The 23,629-nt window shown below is 42.1% G+C and overlaps 1 protein-coding gene and 1 pseudogene across 1 annotated transcript; both read right to left on the minus strand.

Annotated features, from left to right (window-relative positions):
• Window positions 1-10,949: 10,949 nt before the first annotated feature.
• Window positions 10,950-12,110, minus strand: LOC118004212 (annotated as a pseudogene).
• Window positions 12,111-16,186: 4,076 nt separating this feature from the next.
• On the minus strand, window positions 16,187-17,087 carry LOC118004188 (RNA polymerase II subunit A C-terminal domain phosphatase SSU72-like). Its single transcript, XM_034995407.1, has one exon. The coding sequence runs from the start codon at window positions 16,949-16,951 to the stop codon at window positions 16,370-16,372; it is 582 nt and encodes a 193-aa protein (XP_034851298.1). The 5' UTR covers window positions 16,952-17,087; the 3' UTR covers window positions 16,187-16,369.
• Window positions 17,088-23,629: the final 6,542 nt, after the last annotated feature.

Genomic DNA, 23,629 nt, shown 5'->3' on the forward strand with positions numbered 1-23,629 from the left:
AGAGTATATTTTCTGGGGATGTTGTTACTCTGCTAGCATTTTGTTCTCTCATTAATCTATTCTCCTCTGCACAAAATGACAAGACAGAAAAAATCACCTCAACAAAAAGAAAAAGAGGTAGTACCGACTGCCAGGGACCTACTCAATACGGACATTAGTACGATGTCGGATCTAGAGTTCAGAATCATCACTTTAAAGATACTAGCTGGGATTGAAAAAAGTATGGAAGTTATTAGAGAAACCCTTTCTGGAGAAGTAAAAGAGCTAAAATCCAATCAAGTAGAAATCAAAAAGGCTATTAATGAGGTGTAATCAAAAATGGGGGCGCTAACTGCTAGAATAAATGAGGCAGAAGAGAGAATCAGTAATATAGAAGATGAAATGATGGAAAATAAAGAAGCTGAGAAAAAGAGAGAGAAACAACTACTGGATCAGGAGGGCAGAATTCGAGAGATAAGCGATACCATAAGATGAAACAACATTAGAATAATTGTGATCCCAGAAGAAGAAGAAAGAGAGAGAGGGCCAGAAGGTATAATGGAGCAGATTATAGCAGAGAACTTCCCTAATTTGGGGAAAGAAACAGGCATGAAAATCCAGGAAGCACAGAGAACCCCTCTCAAAATCAATAAAAATAGGTCAACTCCCTGACATCTAATAGTAAAACTTACGAGTCTCATAGACAAAGAGAAAATCCTGACAGCAGCTCAGGAGAAGAGATATGTAACCTACAAGGGTAGAAATATTAGATTGGCAACAGACCTATCCACAGAGACCTGGCAGGCCAGAAAGGACTGGCAGGATGTATTCAGAGCACTAAATGAGAAAAATATGCAGCCAAGAATACTATATCCAGCTAGGCTGTCCTTGAAAATAGAAGGAGAGATAAAAAGCTTCCAGGACAAACAAAAACTAAAGGAATTTGCAAACACAAAACAAGCCCTACAAGAAATCTTGAAAGGGGTCCTCTAAGCAAAGAGAGACCCTAAAAGCAACATAGACCAGAAAGGAACACAGACAATATATGGTAACAGTCACATTACAGGTAATACAATGGCACTAAATTCCTATCTTTCAATAGTTACCCTGAATGTAAATGGACTAAATGCCCCAATCAAAAGACACAGGCTATCAGAGTGGATTAAAAAACAAGACCCATCGATATGCTGCCTGCAAGAGACTCATTTTAGAACCAAAGACACCCCCAGATTGAAAGTGAGGGGGGGGGGAACCATTTACCATGCTAATGGACACCAAAAGAAAGCTGGGGTGGCAATCCTTATATCAGACAAATTAGATTTTAAACCAAAGACTGTAATAAGAGATGAGGAAGGACATTATATCCTACTTAAAGGGTCTATCCAACAAGAAGATCTAACAATTGTAAATATCTATGCCCCTAACATGGGAGCAGCCAATTATATAAGGCAATTAATAACAAAAGCAGAGAAACACATCGACAACAATACAATAATAGTGGGGGACTTTAACACCCCCCTCACTGAAATGGACAGATCGTCCAAGCAAAAGATCAACAAGGAAATTAAGACTTTAAATGGAACACTGGAACAAATGGACTTCACAGACATATTCAGAACATTCCATCCCAAAGCAACGGAATATACATTCTTCTCTAGTCCCCATGGAACATTCTCTAGAATAGATCACATCCTAGGTCATAAATCAGGTCTCAACCGGTACCAAAAGATTGGGATCATTCCCTGCCTATTTTCAGACCACAATGCTTTGAAACTAGAACTCAATCACAAGAGGAAAGTCGGAAAGAACTCAAATACATGGAGACTAAAGAGCATCCTACTGAAGAATGAATGAGTCAACCAGGAAATTAAAGAAGAATTAAAAAAATACATGGAAACCAAAGAAAATGAAAACACAACCATTCAAAATCTTTGGGATGCAGCAAAGGCCATCCTAAGAGGAAAGTATATAGCAATACAAGCCTTTCTCAAGAAACAAGAAAGGTCTCAAGTACACAACCTAACCCTACACCTAAAGGAGCTGGAGAAAGAACAGCAAATAAAGCCTAAACCCAGCAGGAGAAGAGAAATCATAAAGATCAGAGCAGAAATCAATGAAACAGAAACTAAAAGAACAGTAGAACAGATCAACGAAACTAGGAGTTGGTTCTTGGAAAGAATTAACAAGATTGATAAACCCCTGGCCAGACTTATCAAAAAGAGAAGAGAAATGACCCAAATCAACAAAATCATGAATGAAAGAGGAGAGATCACAACGAACACCAAAGAAATACAAACAATTATAAGAACATATTATGAGCAACTCTATGCCAGCAAATTAGATAACCTGGAAGAAATGGATGCATTCCTAGAGATGTATCAACTACCCAAACTGAACCAGGAGGAAATAGAAAACCTGAATAGACCTATAACCACTAAGGAAATTGAAGCAGTCATCAAAAATCTCCCAACAAACAAAAGCCCAGGGCCAGATGGCTTCCCAGGGGAATTCTACCAAACATTTCTTTTTTTTTTTTTTTTTTTTAAAGATTTTATTTATTTATTTATTAGAGAGTGAGTGAGAGAGAAACAGCATGAGAGAGGAGAGGGTCAGAGGGAGAAGCAGGCTCCCCGCTGAGCTGGGAGCCCGATGCGGGACTCGATCCCAGGACCCTGGGATCATGACCTGAGCCGAAGGCAGTCGCTTAACCAACTGAGCCACCCAGGCGCCCTCTACCAAACATTTCAAGAAGAATTAATACCTATTCTTCTGAAACTGTTCCAAAAAATAGAAACGGAAGGAAAACTTCCAAACTCATTTTATGAGGTTAGCATTACCTTGATCCCAAAACCAGACAAAGACCCCATCAAAAAGGAGAATTACAGACCAATATCCCTGATGAACATGGATGCAAAAATTCTCACCAAAATACTAGCCAATAGGATCCAACAGTACATTAAAAGGATTATTCACCACGACCAAGTGGGATTTATCCCTGGGCTGCAAGGTTGGTTCAACATCCGCAAATCAATCAATGTGATACAATACATTAACAAAAGAAAGAACAAGAATCATATGATCCTCTCAATAGATGCAGAAAAAGCTTTTGACAAAGTACAGCATCCTTTCTTGATCAAAACTCTTCAGAGTATAGGGATCAAGGGTACATACCTCAATATCATAAAAGCCATCTATGAAAAACCTACAGCAAATATTATTCTCAATGGGGAAAAACTGACAGCTTTCCCCCTAAGGTCAGGAACGCGGCAGGGATGTCCACTATCACCACTGCTATTCAACATAGTATTGGAAGTCCTAGCCACAGCAATCAGACAACAAAAAGAAATCAAAGGCATCCAAATTGGCAAAGAAGAAGTCAAACTCTCACTCTTTGCAGATGATATGATACTTTATGTGGAAAACCCAAAGACTCCACCCCAAAACTGCTAGAACTCATACAGGAATTCAGTAAAGTGGCAGGATATAAAATCAATGCACAGAAGTCAGTGGCATTCCTATACACCAACAACAAGACAGAAGAAAGAGAAATTAAGGAGTCGATCCCATTTACAATTGCACCCCAAACCATAAGATACCTAGGAATAAATCTAACCAAAAAGACAAAGGATCTGTACTCAGAAAACTATAAAATACTCATGAAAGAAATTGAGGAAGACACAAAGAAATGGAAAAACGTTCCATGCTCGTGGATTTGAAGAACAAATATTGTGAAGATGTCAATGCTACCTAGAGCAATCTACACATTCAATGCAATCCCCATCAAAATACCATCCACTTTTTTCAAAGAAATGGAACAAATCATCCTAAAATTTGTATGGAACCAGAAAAGACCCCGCATAGCCAGAGGAATATTGAAAAAGAAAAGCAAAGCCGGTGGCATCACAATTCCGGACTTCAAGCTCTATTACAAAGCTGTCATCATCAAGACAGCATGGTACTGGCACAAAAATGGACACATAGATCAATGGAACAGAATAGAGAGCCCAGAAATGGACCCTCAACTCTATGGTCAACTAATCTTTGACAAAGCAGGAAAGAATGTCCAATGGAACAAAGACAGTCTCTTCAACCAATGGTGTTGGGAAAATTGGATAGCCACATGCAGAAGAATGAAACTGGACCATTTCCTTACACCACACACAAAAATAGACTCCAAATGGTTGAAAGACCTCAATGTGAGACAGGAGTCCATCCAAATCCTAAAGGAGAACACAGGCAGCAACCTCTTTGACCTCAGCCGCAGCAACTTCTTCCTAGAAACATCGCCAAAGGCAACAGAAGCAAGGGCAAAAATGAACTATTGGGACTTCATCAAGATAAAAAGCTTTTGCAAAGCAAAGGAAACTGTCAACAAAACCAAAAGACAACCGACAGAATGGGAGAAGATATTTGCAAATGACATATCAGATAAAGGGCTAGTATCCAAAATCTATGAAGAACCCATCAAACTCAACACCCAAAGAACAAAGAATCCAATCAAGAAATGGGCAGAAGACATGAACAGACATTTTTCCAAAGAAGACATCCAAATGGCCAACAGACACATGAAAAAGTGCTCAACATCGCTCGGCATCAGGGAAATCCAAATCAAAACCTCCATGAGATACCACCTCACACCAGTCAGAATGGCTAAAATTAACACGTCAGGAAACGACAGATGTTGGCGGGGATGCGGAGAAAGGGGAACCCTCCTACACTGTTGGTGGGAATGCAAGCTGGTGTAGCCACTCTGGAAAACAGTATGGAGGTTCCTCAAAAAGTTGAAAATAGAGCTATGATATGATCCAGCAATTGCACTACTGGGTATTTACCCCAAAGATACAAAAGTAGGGATCCAAAAGGGTACGTGCACCCCGATGTTTATAGCAGCAATGTCCACAATAGCCAAACTGTGGAAAGAGCCAAGATGTCCATCGACAGATGAATGGATAAAGAAGATGTGGTATATATATACAATGGAATATTATGCAGCCATCAAAAGGAATGAGATCTTGCCATTTGCAACGACGTGGATGGAACTGGAGGGGATTATGTTGAGTGAAATAAGTCAAGAAGGGAAAGACATGTATCATATGATCTCACTGATATGAGGAATTCTTAATCGCAGGAATCAAACTGAGTGTTGTTGGAGTGGGGTTGGGGTGGGAGGGATGGGGTGACTGGGTGATAGACACTGGGGAGGGTATGTGCTCTGGTAAGCGCTGTGAATTGTGCAAGACTGTTGAATCTCAGATCTGTACCTCTGAAACAAATAATGTAATATATGTTAAGAAAAAAAAAAGAAGAAGAAGAAGAGGGTAGCAGGAGGGGAAGAGTGAAGCGGGGGAAATCAGAGGGGTAGGCGAACCATGAGAGACTCTGGACTCTGAAAAGCAAACAGGGTTCTAGAGGGGAGGGGGGTGGGAGGATGGGTTAGCCTGGTGGTGGGTATTGAGGAGGGCACGTTCTGCATGGAGCACTGGGTGTTGTGCACAAACAACGAATCATGGAACACTTCATCTAAAACTAATGATGTAATGTATGGGGATTAACATAAGAATAAAAAAAAATAAATAATAAATAAATAAATAAATAAATAAATAAATAAGTAAAAATACCAAACTAGTGGTGTTCATGCCACCTGGAAACTATTCTCCCACCATATTTACCTAACACCTGATCGAGCCCCACTCTTCTCACTCCATGATTTCCAATGATTTTAGCTCCAGACACACAGGCTTCCTTACCCCCAACTGCCACTATCTTTATTAGCAACTGCAGCAACAGCAGAATTTACCTCTCCAATACCCACAATGTTCAGTGTTTGGACTCTTCCCCAACTGCCATGGTCTACACACTACCAGAGACACCAACTTCTATAGTAACATCCAGAACTCTGCCACTAGATCACAACTGGAAACAGCACATTCACCAATCTTAAAGTTCCAAATTTTCAATCTTTTTATTTCTTTTGAACTATAGGTGCTGTTAAACCAACCATCATTCCACAGTCTGTTGAATCTAGTCCCATTCCTTTTCTTCATCTCCTCTAGTACACTTAGGTTTTGTAATCCAACACTGTGATCACTCCCTTTCAGCACCCACAGCATTTTGCCCCTCTCTCCCTGTCATATTCCTTACCTTGCCCAAACAGACCAGAATTCAATGATCAACTTTTTCTAAGTTTTTTCCAAATGGATTTTCTGGCAAAAATAATGCCAACTGGGCAAAACATTTTCTATCTTCAGAAGACCTCAAGTGTTTGTTCCCATTACTCACAACTACAATCTCAAATGATCCTTCCCACCCTTCCCCAATCATGACCCTTATTACCCACTGTCAGCTGAGGGACTTATCTTAAAGGACATTGAATCAATAGGAAAACACTACCAGGAGAGAAAGCACTCACCTCCTTACCACCAGTACTCCACATACATATATATGGGCCCGGCCATCAGTTGCGAGGCAGAGAATTGACAGTGATTTTATTTTTTTCTGCTCTTTTAAGTTTTTATTTAAATTCCAGTTAGTTAACATATAGTGCCATATTAGCTTCAGGTGTACAATATAGTCATTCACTTCCATACAACACCCGGTGCTCATCACAACAAGAGCATTCCTTAATCCTCATCACCTGTTTCACACACACACACACACACACACACACACCCCACCCACCCACCCACCCCCCCCCACCACCACCACCACCTCCCTTTGGGTAACCATCAGTTTATTCTCTACAGTTAAGAGTCTGTTTCTTGGGGAGCCTGGGTGGCTCAGTCGTTGGGCATCTGCCTTCGGCTCAGGTCATGATCCTGGCGTCCTAGGATCGAGCCCCACGACCGGCTCCCTGCTCAGCGGGAAGCCTCCTTCTCCCTCTGCCACTTCCCCTGCTTGCTTGTGTTCCCTCTCTGGCTGTCTCTGTCAAACAAATAAATAAAATCTTAAAAAAAAAAAGAGTCTGTTTCTTGGTTTTCTTCTCTTTTTTCCCCCCTATGTTCATTTGTTTTGTTTCTTAAATTCCACATGAGTAAAACCATAGTGTATTTGTCTTTCTCTGACTATTTCACTTAGCATAATGCTCTCTAGCTCTATCCACATTACTGTAAATGGCAAGATATCCTTTTTTATAGCAAAGTAATATTCAATTGTGATATATATGTGTATATATATATCACATCTTATTTTGTGATTTTTATTTTTTTATTACGTTCCCTTAGCCACTGTATAATACATCATTAGTTTTTGATATAGTGTTCAATGATTCACTAGCTGCATATAACACCCAGTGCTCATCACAACACATGCCCTCCTTAATACCCATTACCCAGTTACCCCATCCCCCCATCCCCCCCACACCTCCCCTCTGAAATCTTCAGTTTGTTTCCCAGGGTCCATAGTCTCTCATGGTTCATCTCCCTCTCTGATTTCTCCCCCTTCAGTTTTCCCTCCCTTCCCCTGTGGTCCTCCGTGCTATTGCTTATGTTCCACATATGAGTGAGACTATATGATAATTGTCTTTCTCTGCTTGACTATATCAAGATAAAAAGCTTCTGCACAGCAAAAGAAACAGTTAACAAAACTGAGAGGCAACCCACAGAATGGGAGAAGATACTTGCAAATGACATTGCAGATAAAGGGCTGATATCCAAGATCTATAAAGAACTTATCAAACTCAACACTCAAAAAACAAATAACCCAGTCAAAAATGGGCAGAAGACATGACAGACACTTCCCCAAAAAAGACATACACGTGGCTAACAGACACATGAAAAAATGCTCAACATCACTAGCCATCAGGGAAATACAAAGCAAAACCACAGTGAGATACCACCTTACACCAGTTAGAATGGCAAAAATTGACAAGGCAAGAAACAAGTGTTGGTGAGGATGTGGAGAAAGGGGAACGCTCTTACACTGTTGGTGGGAATGCAAGTTGGTACAGCCACTTTGGAAAACAGTATGGAAGTTCCTCAAGATGTTAAAAATAGAGCTACCTTACAAACCAGTAATTGTACTACTAGGTATTTACCCCAAAGATACAGATGTAGTTAAAAGAAGGGGCACATGCACCCCAATGTTCACAGCAGCAATGTCCACAATAGCCAAACTGTGGAAGGAGCCAAGATGCCCTCGGTACATTAGGGTGCATATATCCCTTAGAATTAGTACTTTTGCGTTCCTTAGGTAAATACCTAGTAGTGCAAATGCTGGACCATAGAGTAGTTCTCTTTTTAACTTTTTTGAGGAAACTCCATACTGTTCTCCACAGTGGCTACACCAGCTTGCATTCCCACCAACAGTTTAAGAGGGTTCCCTTTTCTCTGCATCCTCACCAACACCTGTTGTTTCTTGTGTTGTTAATTATAGCCATTCTGAGAGGTGTGAGGTGATTATCTCATCGTAGTTTTTTTATTTAAATTCAATTTATTAACATATAGTGTATTATTAGTTTCAGAGGTAGAGTTCAATGATTCATCAGTCTTATATAATACCCAGCGCTCATTACATCACATGCCCTCCTTAATGTCTATCACCATGTTACACCATCCCCCAACCACCCTCCCCTCCAGCAGCCCTCAGTTTGGTTCCTATGATTAAGAGTCTCTTATAATTGTCTCCCTCTCTGATTTCATCTTGTTTTATTTTTCCCACCATTCCCTTATGATCCTCTGTTTTGTTTCTTAAATTCCACATATGAGTGAAATCATATAATAATTGTCTTTCACTAATTAACTTATTTCACTTAGCATAATACCCTCTAGTTCCAACCACATCGTTGCAAATGGTTGATTTCATTTTTTTTGATGGCTGAGTAATATTTCATTATATATATATATATATATATATATATATATATATATATATATACACACACACACACACACACACATACATATACACACACCACATCTTCCTTATCCATTCGACTGTCAATGGACATCTGGGCTCTTTCCATAGTTTGGCTATGGGGGAACCCTCTTACATTGCTGGTGTGAATGCAAGCTAGTGTAGCCACTCTGGAAAACAGTATGGATGTTCTTCAAAAAGTTGAAAATAGAGCTACCCTAAGAACCAGCAATTACACTACTGGGTATTTACCCCCAAGATACAAATGTACTGATCTGAAGAAACACCTGCACCCCAATGTTTATAGCAGCAATGTCCACAATAGCCAAACTATGCAAAGAGCCCAGAATGTCCATCGACAGATGAATAGATAAAGAAGAGGTGGTATATATATACTATGGAATATTACTCAGCCATCAAAAAATGAAATATTCCCCTTTGCAACGACTTGGATAAAACTAGAGGGCATTATGCTAAGAGAAATAAGTCAGTCAGAGAAAGATCATTATCACATGATTTCACTCATATGTGGAACTTAAGAAACAAAACAGAGGATCACGGGCAAAGGGAGGGAAAAATAAAATAAGACAAAATCAGAGAGGGAGACAAACCATTAGAGACTCTTAACCATAGGAAAGAAACTGAGGGTTGCTGGAGGGGAGGTGGACGGGGGGATGGGATAACTGGGTGATGGGCATTAAGGAGGGCACTTGATGTACTGAACAGTGGTGTTATATGCAACTGATGAATCACTAAACTCTACCTCTGAAACTAATAATATACTATATTTTAATTGAGTTTTTTAAAAATCAAAAAAACTCCACCTTTTCTCAAGGTACAACTACATATATATGTCCATCTATATTTATGAATACGTTTATATATTTTTATTATTTTTACACAAACAAATAAAGATACATAAAGAAAAATATGGACACATACATACCAAATTATTAACAAATCTAATTGTATTTTAGGTGACTTCTTTTTTTCCTGCTTTATTAAAGTATAATTGACAAATAAAAATTGTATATATTTAAGGTACACGATGTGACATTTTGATTTTTTATACATTGTGAAATGATTACCAAAATCAAGCTAATTAACATATTCATTAACTTTTCATAGTTGCAATTCGTGTGAGAGTATGAGAACATGTAAGATCAAATCTCTTAGCAAATTTTAAATATGCAATACAGTATTATTAGCTATAGTCATCATGCTATCCATAAGATCTCCAGAAGTTATTCATCCTGCATAACCAAAATATTGAGCCTTTTGTATGTGATTGTCCAGGGATATCACAAGATATCTCAGAGGATGAGAAACTCAGTGAGGAATAATTTAACAACTCCCAAGACCAGAGCACTTATTGCTCTCATTTAATAGGGGCCAAGGGCAGGCTGCCTCAAAATGTGCCACTTTGGTACATTAATTATTTTCAATAAAAGCTACTTAAGAAACAGCCGATGAAAGAACTCTCAGACCCATACTGTCCCTCTGAAAGCAGAAAACAAATCTCCCACATGAAGAATACCCTCCCTGTACCAAGTAAAAAGACAACCTTATCACCAGAGATAAGGACTTGAAAGTTGAGAGCACCGGAGAAACAAACCTTGTTATTTTTTTCTAATCTACTACCTTGGACTAAATTCTGCTTAGAATTCCCTACTAATTTAAGCTCCCAAACACCTGTTTTCTTTATCCTGTCAATTCCTCACAAATTTATTGTTTCTTTGTCTAAAAGGTATAAAAACTGCCTGCCTCAGTCTTCTTTAGGTCTCAATTTCATTATTGGGCTTCTGCATGCACATAATAAAACTTTGATTTTTTTTCTCATGTTAACCTATCTCATGTCAATTTAATTCTTAGTCCAGCTGGAACACCTTGAACATAGGCTCTGTTCAGGAAGTAACCTGCACAGTCAAACATGGCACTGCTCTCTCTGTTGCTTTGACTGTAGAAGATACAAGTCTTGTCACCCTCCTGGTGAACATGCTCCAAAAATAGAATTCACTGAGCTATTTCCTAGTGTTTCAGCTTACCCTAGTGTTTCCACCCACTGCTTCCACAGACCACATCGTGGATAACTAGAGATGCTAAAAATGCTATTCCTTTGCCAAAGTTATTTCTGCTTTGGAAAAAATACATAAGCAACCTGCTCCTGGATTTGCTTGGTCTTAAACCCATAAATGATGGGGTTCAGCATAGGTGGAACCAGAATGCAGACATTAGCCAATAAGATGTGGATATGAGGGGCGCCTGGGTGGCTCAGCTGGTTAAGCGACTGCCTTCGGCTCAGGTCATGATCCTGGAGTCCCAGGATCGAGTCCCGCATCGGGCTCCCTGCTCGGCAGGGAGTCTGGTTCTCCCTCGGACCCTCCCCCCTCTCATGTGCTCTCTTTCTCATTCTCTCTGTCTCAAATAAATAAATAAAATCTTTAAAAAAAAAAAAAAGATGTGGATATGAGGTGGACTGTGGCGTCCAAACTGCTGAGTAAGGGTTGTAAAGATCGCAAGCCCATAAAAGAGGACAATGATGCAGACATGGGAGCCACATGTGTTAAGAGCTTTGTGGCGAGCATCTCGGGAAGGCATGTGGAAGACAGCATGGAGAATCAGCACATAAGAAACAAAAATTAACAGGACATCTAAGACCACTGTCGACATGATGACAAAAAGTCCATACCAGATGTTCACTCAAATGTCATTACAAGCATATTTGGCCAAACCAATGTGTTCACAAAAGGTGTGTGGAATAATATTATTTTGGCAGAAAGTCAATCTTTTCAAAAGAAATATTATGGGGAAAATTGTACAATAACTTCTCAGACAGTTACTCCAATTTTCCCAATCAGAGCACATGTAAGAATAGTGGTGTATCTCAGTGGGTAGCATATGGCAATGTAGTGGTCAAACGCCATCACCAGCAAGATCCCTGACTCAGAGATGAAAGTGCAGTGGATGATGAAGAATTGAGTAATGCAGCGATCCAGGGAGATCTCCCCAGCATGGAACCAGAAGATGGCCAAGGCCTGAGGTACTGTGCACGTGGAGAGGACAATGTCCGCTCCGGCCAGCATGCAGAGGAAGAGGTACATGGGTTCACGGAGGCTGCACTTCATGAGGATAAGGCAGATGAGCAGGCTGTTCCCAAGCAGGGCGATGACCTAGGAAATGAAGAAGGGGATGGAAATCCACATGTGCTGGTCTTCTAGCCCAGGGATGCCCAGGAAGTGGAAGATCATGTGGCCAACACCAGTGTGGTTTAGGGAAATCATACCTGTGGAGACTACCAGAGATACTTCAATTCATAGAGTAGAAAATACAAGTTTTCTTGCAATATTCTTTGTGAAGACACTAGGAGCTTTCGGCATATCTCACACTCTCCATCTTCTGTGAACATGCAAACACTAAGAAACATAAGAAGTCACTAGGACATATTCTCTACCTCAATGAGTGATAGTCTAATTTGACATATATATATATATACCCAGCTAATCAAATAAAATACATTATTGTATGTATTTCTCCTACAAACAGAGGATTATGAATATACAAAGGAAATCATTATATGTATCTGGAAAGGCTACGTAACAAGATGTTTCTTGAACTTGACCTTGTAATAGGTAGTTCATCATAAGGAAAAGAATGAAAAGGGAGGGAAACAAGAGAAGAAAATGTGGGTATTCAAATCCAAATATGGCCTGTTCACTGAACAGTGTTTATTCAGCTCCAGTTAGCTGTGCATAGGGAATGCTGAAGAAAGCACGGTGGTGTTTGTACAGGCATATTTGGCCTAATTGATGGAAATGAGATTTGAAATGTCTCTGACTTCACCACATTATCAGCTCACTTGCAGAGAGAGTCAACAGACCTTTAAGAAGTAACATTGACGGAATCTGTGTACCTGAATAAGGCACTGCTTGTGCTCACACCTTAGGAAACTAAGTTCAGAAATGACTGAATTTGGAAAATAAAGTATTATTGCTGGAAAGGGATATGCATGATATCTGGGAGGTTTTCTGGAGGTGGAAATTTTATCAGTTAGTTCTTAGTATACATTCATCCATTCATTCATTCACTTGGTCATTCAGGAAGCAGTAACTATTTTTCAGGCACCATATTATAAACGGGGGAAATAGAAGCAATGGGAATTGGCCTGAGTTCTGCCCTCATGGTTTGAGAGAAAATCAAATTTGTAAGCAGAAAGTTTGAAGAAGTGGAGGCAAATGCTAATTCCCCCTCGTGAAGGGGTATTTAAAAATATCTAGCTTAGTAGCTAAGGTATATCTTACACTCAAGAACATTATTTCTTCCATTCCAGTTATCCTCTTGGTGCCCCTGATTTTTCTTTCTGGGGAAAAAAATCAGCTCCAATTTCCATCCTCCAAGTGCTGGGAGAAAGTGTTCTGCCATCAGAGTCACCAAAGAAGTCCATTCAGCTGGCCTAGGTCAGGGCACTGTCTCCTATAGAGCATATGGCTGCTCTGTGAGAACGTTCTCTCCAGTGAGGGCAGCTGATCTGCAGGAAAACCAGTGGATGGCATCGGAGGGATGTGAGGGCTGGTGTGTGCCCCACAGACCTGATTGGGAAAGGAAAGAAGAAAATGGCAAGAAGGAAGAGGCCATAGAAGACACAAACCAATAAAGGCAGGGCTGGAGAGGGGGCAGATTACAGGAGCTGGTGATGGTCATGTGTTTGGGGAAACGGAGTAGCAGAAAAAAATTTATTTTTTGAACTTTTTTTTTCTTTTAAGTAGGCTCCACGCCCAGGGTGGAGCTCAGTGCTGGGCTCAAACTCACAACCCTGAGATCAAGACCTGTGCTGAGATCAAGAGTCAGTCGCTTAAGTGACTGAGCCACCCAGGCATCCCGAAGACATTTTATTAATAGGAGCCAGTGAGAGAAGGCAGGGAGCTCAGAGGTTGAGGATTTGCCTGCTCAATTGGTCTCCTGACCAAATTAGGATGACTTTGGTCTGACACAAGTTCATCCTCAACATCCCGTTCAATGCCCCTCCCCCATAGTTCCCTCCTCACACCTGCCTGAGATGTCCTGGTCTGCTTCCCAAGCCCTGCTTTGGGAAGCCCAACAGAGATACCAGTCATTCTCTGGGCTCTTGTCATGTTTGCCAAGAAGGGTTTGAAGTACGTCATTATCTTTTCTGTTTTCTCATGTCTAACCTAAACATTAGAGCACTTGCCACATATTGGATTACTTCTCTTTCTTGAGCAACCTTCATTAACCTCAGCTACCCATATACTCTCAACCTCCCTTCCCAGACCAACCCCTCCACTGCTGCTGTAACCAACCAGATTGGTATCTCTGGTCTTTACCATTCTTGGTGCACGGAAGTCCTGTCCCCCCACCCCCAGGCCTTCCTGGGATGTGACATCAGTCCAATCCTTACCTTGATCCTGGAACCTGCCCCTCTACACACATGTCTAATTTACTCACCAGCTCTTACTGAAATTGGAGATGACATTCAGCTTGTTGGGAGCCAGGCACTGGGCTGTTTATTCCCTTTCATGAGAGCTCTTGAGGGCAGTGCTTACATCAGGGCCCCAGGGACACGGCTGTCTCCATCAGCCTTGCCCTCCTCCAAATGCCTGGATCCCAGGTCCCTAAGTGCCATTTCCCTCCCTGGCCTTCTCCTGACTAGCTTCTTGCCCACTCCTCCCCACCTGCTCTAATCTCCATCCCACACTGAGTGTTCACATTTAAGATATTCACTACAAAAAAAGCTCTCCCAGCTAAACCAGGCTTGCTACAGACCTCTTTTAATACTTACACTGGCATTAAATATTGAATTAATGAATAGTAATTTTTTCAATCTACAATATCAATACATGTAATATGCAAAGATGATTTTCAAATTTTTGTTTTTCATGTAAAGGATGATGTTGCAGTTATATTCATCCCGGGATTGGTGATGAGATTCACATTTTGAAGCCATAAATAATGAATTTTCATTCTTTCCTAAGGGTCTATAAACATCCATGCATAACTTGTAGATCACATGGGATTCTTGAGATTCATGACACATTTTTATTTCATTTGCCTACCTAGTGTATCATTCTGTTTAGTGCTTGGTCATCAAAAATCCACATTTATGGTTGCTAGAAGAAAAAATTCTCCTGCTTTGTTTATATTCTTTTATAAGTAATTTTATTTCATTTTCCTCATCCTGAATGTAGGATGTGAACTTTTTTCAACTTGGAAATAACTTTATATTCTGATTATAAAAGCAATCTTGTACATTATTGTTTTTAATCAGAAGACAAGAAGAAGAAAGTAATCCCACCTTCAGGAAAAAAAAAATGTGTCATTTGATGTAAATGCATATAAGTATATTATCCTAGCTAGTTCTCCATACTTTATGCTCTTCTAAAAAATCATATTAGTGAAGAGAAGGAAAAAATCTTTTCTACCAATCAAAGTGTTCCAGCTGTACTAAGAATTAAATTGACATGAGATAGATGAACAGGGGGGAAAAAATCAGTTTTATTTGCTCACAGAAGCCAAATAATGAACCTAAGACCTAAAGAAATGACCAAGGCAGGTAGTTTTTATATTTTTTAGACAAAGAGACAATAAATCTTTAATGAATTGACAGGATAAAGAAAATCTAATTTCAGGAGTTTCAATTAGTAAGGAATTCTAAACAGAACTGAGGCTGGGGCAGTTGATTAGTGCCAAGCAACAAGGGTTGTTTGTACAGACTTCTCAGCTCTAAATTTCTCACCGCTGGTGTTAAGGATGTCTCTTTTCCTGTTGGTGCAGAGTGGGTACCGTCGCGAGCATGCTAGAAAGGCAAGTACGAGTTGTGTCTCTGCACAATGTCAGCTTTATTTAACCATAAAGCAAGGGTAAAGCAGGTTCAGGATTCCAAACTCAATGACATTTCACTACACATTTAATCTGGCTTTATACACATCACACAAAGCAAAGCACAATACAAAGTCACACAGCAAACATACAACAAGGGGTAAGAGGTTAAGGAACCAAAGCAAAGTCAGTCCGTGCGTGCGCGCGTGCACAGGTCAAATGAGGCCTCGTCCAGTCTGGGTCCCTTGCCGCACGCGCTGCTTCTTACATTCAAGCAGTGCAGGATCTCCCTTATGTTCAGAGATCAGTCGGGCCAGCAGCTGCCTTTCAATGTTGTTTATTCGCTGAATATCCTTCAACAAATCACTTGTCCCGCACTCCATTATAAACTTTCCTTCGCTCACCTGCAAAGCGCAGGCCGTGGCAGTCATGTCCTCGCAGACCCACGTGGGCGCTGAATTACTTCTTGTGCCCAAAGTACCCAGAACAATGTCCCCAGGTTTGGACTGTTTCCATGACTACTAGCCCTTGTCCTCGTTTCCCAAGAAATGCTTTTTCTTGCTCAACTCTTCCCTGGTGGCACCTAAAAATCGCACAAACAGAAGTTTGCGGAAAGGGCGTTAAAAGCCCTTCTCAGAAAATACGGACTAGTCCAAAACGCCACATGAAAGTTGTTACCTAACGAAGGCGCCAACTCCAGCCACGACCTTCAGTAGAAGCAGACCGTGTGAAGAAAGCTCTTTCCTGTTTTCTCCTCCGCGGCCAGCAGCAGCTGCTCCAGACTGTCCACGTCGTCCGCCCGCTGGAGGCTCTGGCACAGCTCGCAGATGAGAAAAGCCCCCAGGGTGGCGTCCTCTAAGGTGTCTGCGATGTCCACGTTGACCACGTGCACGGGCTGGAAGGTCGCCTGCTCCCTGGCCCACAGCTCTTGCATCACTCGGTCATACACACTCTCCTCGCAGGTGAAGATGACGTCGAAGGGGTCGCTGCACTCCTGAAACCTTTCGGGGCGCGGCTTGATCCTCTCGTTTCTCCCCAAGAGGTGCAGGATTCCGTTCCTGCTGTAGCCTTCCCGGTCTTTCCTGCAAAGGTCCTCGTACATCTGCTTATACGTCGTGGAGAAATCGTAGATCACCGGGCGATTGCTTGAGGGTCCTGGCAGCTTCACCCGAGATCCGACTCCGAAAGACTGGACGTGGAACCCTCTTTTGAGGAGGATGCTGTGGGCTTCCATGCTCCTGTTCACATTGCTCCTGCACACCACAGCCACCCTGAGCGGGGACGAGGGCATGGTGGTGGCCTCTGGAGGCTGCGGAGGCTGCGGGGGCGGCTGCGGGGGCGGCTGCGGGGGCGCTGCGGCCAGGGGGCTGACCACCTGGTTCAGCTTTTTCGACCAGCAGAGTGTCTGAGGACAGACAGGGGGCTTATTATATTTGGTCACCTCCACGGTGTGGGCGGAGACTTTCCAGGACTTCCTGATGAACTCGGTTTCAGCGGGTGGAGTGTCCTCTGATCCTGAGCCCATAACCTAATCACAACAACTGTGAGGTGATTACCTCCACTAAGCCATTGAATCCCAACTAAACCACTGAATCTCGATGAGGGTGTGGCCACCCAACACAGGGATGTGAAACCTGCAGTTGGCCGGGTTGGTCTACATGGGGAATGAGGGCTGAGGTTGACAGTGACCAGGTCAACTAGGCTAACTGTAAGCATGTCACTGCTCTGCAGTGACCTGGTCAGGAATATGGGTGGAAAATCTGTTTTGAGGTTTTGAACTTACATCCAATTCAATTCTACATACAATGACATATAAGTATCCTTGCACATTAACATACATTTGGATTTTCTAGAAATGCAATTGTGTAAACCATAGGATGATTGTACGTAGTTTTGCCCAAAAATTTATAAAATTGTTCATCAATGCAAACAAATCACATGCTGGACAACATCCCTGCTGATAGTATATTAAAAGTTACAACACAGCGTTGTCTGCATTTAATACTCTTAAAATCACGATTCTCAAGGAAAATCAGGCTTTGAACTTCCAACTAGCAAAGTGTCCCAGAACAGGAACCAGGTCACCTTCAAGGAGTGTGTGGAGACTTCTAGGACTTCTTGATTGATTCAATTTGATCAAGTGGAGTACAATCTAATCATGCTAACCATAATCTAATCATTAGAACAATAGATGATTAAATCACTTGTACCTCTAGTTCCCCTGACAAGGGTGCTGCTACCAGAGGGAGCATTTTTAAATCTGGAGTTATCTCTGTCGGTTTACTTTTGTATTTGGCTAGAGAGGAGGGATAGGAAAAAGGAAGAAAGGAAGGAAACTTCTGGAGGAAATGATATGTTCATGGCACAGATCGTGGAAATGGTTTCTCAGATGTATATTTATCTCCAAACTCATCAAGTTGTATACATTAAATATGAACAGCTTTTTGTATGTCAATCATACCTCAATAAAGTGTTTTTTAAGGACATCTTGTTACAGCTATATAAATGTCAACTAAGAGTACTGTATGGTGGGGCGCCTGGGTGGCTCAGTCAGTTAAGCATCTGCCTTTGGCTCAGGTCATGATCCCAGGGTCCTTGGATGGAGCCCTGCATCTTGGGCATCCTGCTCAGCAGGGAGTCTGCTTCTCCCTCTCCCTCTGCCCCTCCCCTCTGTTTATGCTCTCTTGTGCACTCTCTCTCTCAAAATAAATAAATAAAATCTTTTTTAAAAAATTTGTTTTAGAGATTTTATTTATTTTTCGACAGAGAGACAGCAAGAGAGGGAACACAAGCAGGGGGAGCTGGAGAGGGAGAAAGAGGTTCCCTGCAGAGTCGAGAGCCCAATGCGGGGCTCAATGCAGGGCTCCATCCCAGGACCCTGGGATCATGACTTGAGCCGAAGGCAGATGCTTAACAACTGAGCCAACCAGGCACCCCAAAAAATTTTTAAAAAGAGTACTGTATATGGCTTTTTGAATCAGTGCAATCTGGCTAGTCAGTTAAAGATACCTCAAAGAACCTACCAACATAGATCTCATTTTTCAAAACCATCAAAAAGGCCAATTTTATCAAATGATTTTATTGCTTAAATCTAAAGAGAACACACAGAAGCAGAGAGTAGAATGGCAGTTACCAGGGGCTGGGAGAAATGGGGAGCCACCTCTCATTCTGCCCCCAAGGTGGCTACAGATGCTGTAGAATGGATGTAAAGTTTCAGTTATGCAAGATGATTGAGTTCTAAAGATATTCTGTACATAGTGCCCATAATTAACAATATTGTTTTGCACACACAAAAAAATTGTTAAGAGGGTCAAAAAAAAAAAATTATCAACACCTGGGGCCCATCCCAGACCAACTGAATCAGAATCTCTAGGTATGGAATGTACTGTCATCCTGATTTTATTTGCTAATTTCTGTCATGCCTTCGCCCACTCACCCTTTACATTTCAAAATGTATTTAATGCCAGAATTTAGTCCATACACATTTGATGTAAGGACTGTTGTACTTTGCTTCATTCCTTATGTTTTATTTATTTTACATTTTTGTTTCTGCCCTTGATTTTCTTTATTTTTGAGATTCTTATCAAGTTGTTATACACTCCATTCTGTCCTTGTTAATTTTGAAGTTCTACTTTGATTTTCCATTCCATTAAATGGTTACCTACACTTTCTCTTCCCTTCCTAATCACATCACATTTCCCTGCTATTATTTGAAGACAAATTTTGTAAATCTCTTAATTCGTTTTCACTGACCGTATTCCTAACTCCCAGGTTTTGCTGAGACATTTTGTTAATTCTAGTTCAGTGGTCCTAATCTAATTTATCTTGGAGATAGTTCCTTTGATGTCTGAGTCCCTATAACTTAGAATGGACTTTGCCTGAAGCCTCACCTTCTTTTTCCATTAGACTTCATAATAAATTATTTAAATATTTAATCCAAACTTCAATGCTTGCCTCTGTTTTCTTTCTTTTCTTCACATTCCCCTGCCCTCATTTTGTTCTGGTTCACATATCATAATGTTTGAAAAATCTCCTCTCGAGTATTTTTGTCAGTAGGGAAAATGGGAGATACAGACATTCTGAGTTGCTGTGTATTTTTCTTTCACCCTGATGGATGAGCTGCATCGTGGCTGGATAGAGGTTGGGTGTAGTCCTTAACTGCCATTTCACTGTCTTTGTTCCAGCATTAGAGATAAAAAATCTAATTCCAGCATGATTCTTCTTTTATACATAACATGTTCTTTTTAGCTTAATGTTTGTAATACTTTTCTCTTTTTCCTTAGAGCGAAAAAATCAGCATAGGCCTTTCTCATCAGTCTAGTTCAGTGGTTATCAATCTTTTATTCATTATCACCCACCTAAGGAGCCTTTTTAGACATTTTTTCCTAATTCCCCCTATGAAATTTTAATAGCACAGATAAATCGCATATCTGCTTCTGCACTGTATCTGTGCTTTATACATAAAAAGAGTAAGATTTTTTTTTGCCACCACCAACACTACCAGCCCCTGAACTCATTTTCACCTCCTTAGGGGTAAGATCACCCCTGTTGAGGAAGCATGGTCTAGCCTGAAACACACTGAGCCTCTTATAACAGCTCAAGAAATAGTCTACTAGTCTATTATTGTCTACTAGTTCATTATTGTCTCCCATCCGTTAATTTCTTCTGAAATTCTAGTAATTTACATTTTGTTATTCTTGATTTATCTTTACATTTTTGCTGCTTGTTTTGAGATATTTCTCAAATCTAATTTGTATTAAGAAAGACCATCTCTTCCTTCAATTCATTCACTAAATTATTTAAAAGAGAAATTACATTAGGGACTCAGAAAATGTTTTTTGTCATCCTCCTCCATCAATTTCTTTAATGGAATTTACCTTTCATCTGAGTTGTCTTCTTTCTCCCCTAGCATCTGTATGTCACTGGGGGAACGTGCAGTTTGTTCTGACTAACTGGACAAAGGGCTTGTACACCCAGCTCACTGAGGCTCAGGTCTGGTTGTTCCTAGACCCCAAATGGGAGCAGACCCAGAGATGGTGGAAGGCAAAGTAGTCTCTATTCCCCACAAGGGTGGTGGTGAAGAAAAAAGAAGTGGCAGCTCTCCTCTGATGCACCTGAAAAAGCCTTCCAGCCCCCTCACCTCCTACATTCCACTCATGATTTCACCTTGGCTTTTTGGGTCCATGGAGAGTCCAGTCTCAGAATACCAAAATCAACCTCCCCAACTTCCCTCCTTAGCGCTTAAGCCTAGGCACTAACTTAATAGCATTCAGAAAGCACTCCCACACACCCTAGTTCTGCCATCAGGCCTTCAAGCAACCAAGACCTCCTTCCTGTGCTATCATTTTACAACTCTCTTACAGTGCATGGGACAGATATAATGATCTGCTCACCCCAACCCTAAGTTAGTCCATCTCTAAGATACCTATACTGTCTGTTTCATTAAAGGGTGGCAGAGAACTGAGGTTTGTGTCCTTCTTACTGTGGTCTCATTGAGGGGGACCCCGCTGGGTAAGGGGAGTGGGACCCAGGCTGAAGAACCCTGGGGCAGGAGTGGGACCCAGGCTGAGGATGCAGTGACAGCACACCAGGGCACCTCCAATCAGCTGAGGAGACCCCAGCAGGTGCTTTGACTTTGCCCAGAGAGAGTGTCCATGAGGACAAGATCCCCAGAACAGAGCTTCCAGTTCTCACCTGAGGCACACAGCCACCTCTCATTCTGGCCCCCAAGGTGGCCACAGATGCTGCTGAACATCACTCTTGGAGCCAGGTCCCAGGAGAGCCTGGGGAAGGACTTGGGCCCACCCACCCACTGCCTTTCTTCCTCTGCCAACCCATGGGAAAGGGAAAGTTGGAGTGTGGCAGGTAAGGCTGGTGGGCAAGGGCAGAAGGGCACTGGGGCCTGAGGGGCAAGGGGGAGGAGGAATAGATGGTCAAGTGGAGAATCAGAGAATGAGTATTCTCAAGACCAAGGGAGAGAGTGTCCACAAGCGTCTGCCTTCAGCTGAGTGCTCACCGGCTTAGATGCACTGAGATGCCTTGTGGAGTAGTAAGAGCCCAGAGAGGGTATTGCATTTGGCTGGGAGAAGTTGGCAGGAACACAGTGTCCCATATACACTGAAGTCTAGAAAGCTCAAGATGTGGCACTGGAATTAGGGTTTATAGAAGAGAGGCATGTTAAAAGTTCTCCCCTTACCTGCTTTCAGAATAATAAATTAGACCCCTAGAACTTCCAAAGGGAAATCTATTTCTTCAGACTCAGAATAATCTCTTGGTTTATAAAACCCATAATAGATGGGTTTCAATCCATGGTAGATATCATTATTTTTGATGTTCAAACTGTCTTGAGGTCTCTGCCTCCATGCCAACATAGATGAGAAGGAGTAAGCCTGGAGACAGAGACCTGTTACAACTCCCGTGAGGGAGGATGAAACCTAAACCAGTCAGATTCTTGGAGCTTTAGGACATTTGTGGATGAGCACTACGTATATCCGGCCTCCACATCTGAGCACAATGGAGTAGCTTATGACACACTAACCCTTCTATCAATAGTAAATGTAAAAGCTGGATAAAATACATAAAGCAACTGAAGGTATTAGAGAGAAATCGAGTCAGGCAGGACTTGAAGGAGAAGCAATTTCTGGAGAGAATGTAGGTGCACCTATTGCTTTTTCCCTCAGGGCATTTTCTAAATCTGGTGTGGGGAACAGACCAGGCTGAAAGAGGAGGCTGGGCTGGGACACCTGGGCAGCTCAGTTGGTTAAGCATCTGCCTTCGGCTCAGGTCATGATCCCAGGGTCCTGGGATCGAGTCCCACATTGGGCTCCTTGCTCAGTGGAAAACCTGCTTCTCCCTCTGCCTGCTTTGCGCTCTCTCTCTCTAACAAATAAATAAATAAAATCTTTAAAAAAAAATAAGAGGGGGCTGGGCTTACAGCATTGCCAGTGGGCTGGGAAGAAGGAAGTTGGAGTTCAGAGATGCCATGGAGTCTGAGACTTGAGATGGAAGATGCAACCTTAGAGAAATGAGCCCAAAAGTGAGTGTGCAGGTTCCCCTTGATGTATTTGCCAGTTCCTAAGCTGTGCATCTCCACAGTAACTAAGTTGAAAGCAACAGTTCTGGGGGGGGAGGGAAGATGGCGGAGGAGTAGCCCTATTCCAACTGGTCCCCAGAATTGAGCTGGATATCTACCAGACCACTCTAGCACCCACAAAATCAGCCTGAGATGTAAGAAGATAGATCTGGATCTCTACAAACAGAATATCACTGGCGATTGGTTCCAAGGTGCAAAGCAGGGAGCCTTGATTCTGCAGGCAGATATCAGAGGATAAATGGCATCGGCAGGGAGCCTGGCCATGGGGATCCTACACCGCTGGTGAGCGATAGCCTCCCGCGCTGGGGACCGGGCACAGACTCGCACACAGACCGGTAGCAGCGGAGAAAGGACTTTACCCCTGGAGGAAAACCTGTAGCGGCAGGGCTGCACATGCAAACTGGGAGCAGCTGGCAGTTTTAGAAGCACAAAGAGCAGAGACGTGCACCGACCTGGAGGCAGGACTGGGGGTGCTGCAGAGGGGTGCACAACCCAGGACTGCAGTTTATAGCAGCACAGACAGAAACGGAGACAGTGTGGCCTGGAGAGCTCACTGAAGAACAGACTGCAATCTCTCTGTTCTGAGGCAGAGGGTGGGAAATGGTCTCTTCTGCTCTGACTCTCAGAAGAGATGTGGAAAGCTGCCAGGGAATGCCACCAGAGAACAAAAGCCCCAAAAAACCGGTTTCCACTGAGCCCATCCCCCTGCCCAGGGGGCAGGGCAACTCTGCCCAAACAGGGTTGCCTGAGTAACAGCACGGCAGGCCCCTCCCCCAGAAGACAGGCTGGGAGAATAAGAGGCCAGCAACCCTAAGGTCCCTAGAAAACAGGTGCATCTTCCTTGGGTTATGGTCAATAATTTGGACTCTATACATT

The sequence above is a fragment of the Mirounga leonina genome, unplaced genomic scaffold (assembly GCF_011800145.1).
Source record: "Mirounga leonina isolate KUSES-001 unplaced genomic scaffold, KU_Mleo_1.0 Mir_92, whole genome shotgun sequence".
Taxonomy (NCBI): Eukaryota; Metazoa; Chordata; class Mammalia; order Carnivora; family Phocidae; genus Mirounga; species Mirounga leonina.

What these genes read in the sequence shown, in the direction of transcription:
- LOC118004188 (XM_034995407.1), bottom strand. Translation starts at nt 16,951, where the DNA reads ATGCCCTCGTCCCCGCTCAGGGTGGCTGTGGTGTGCAGGAGCAATGTG.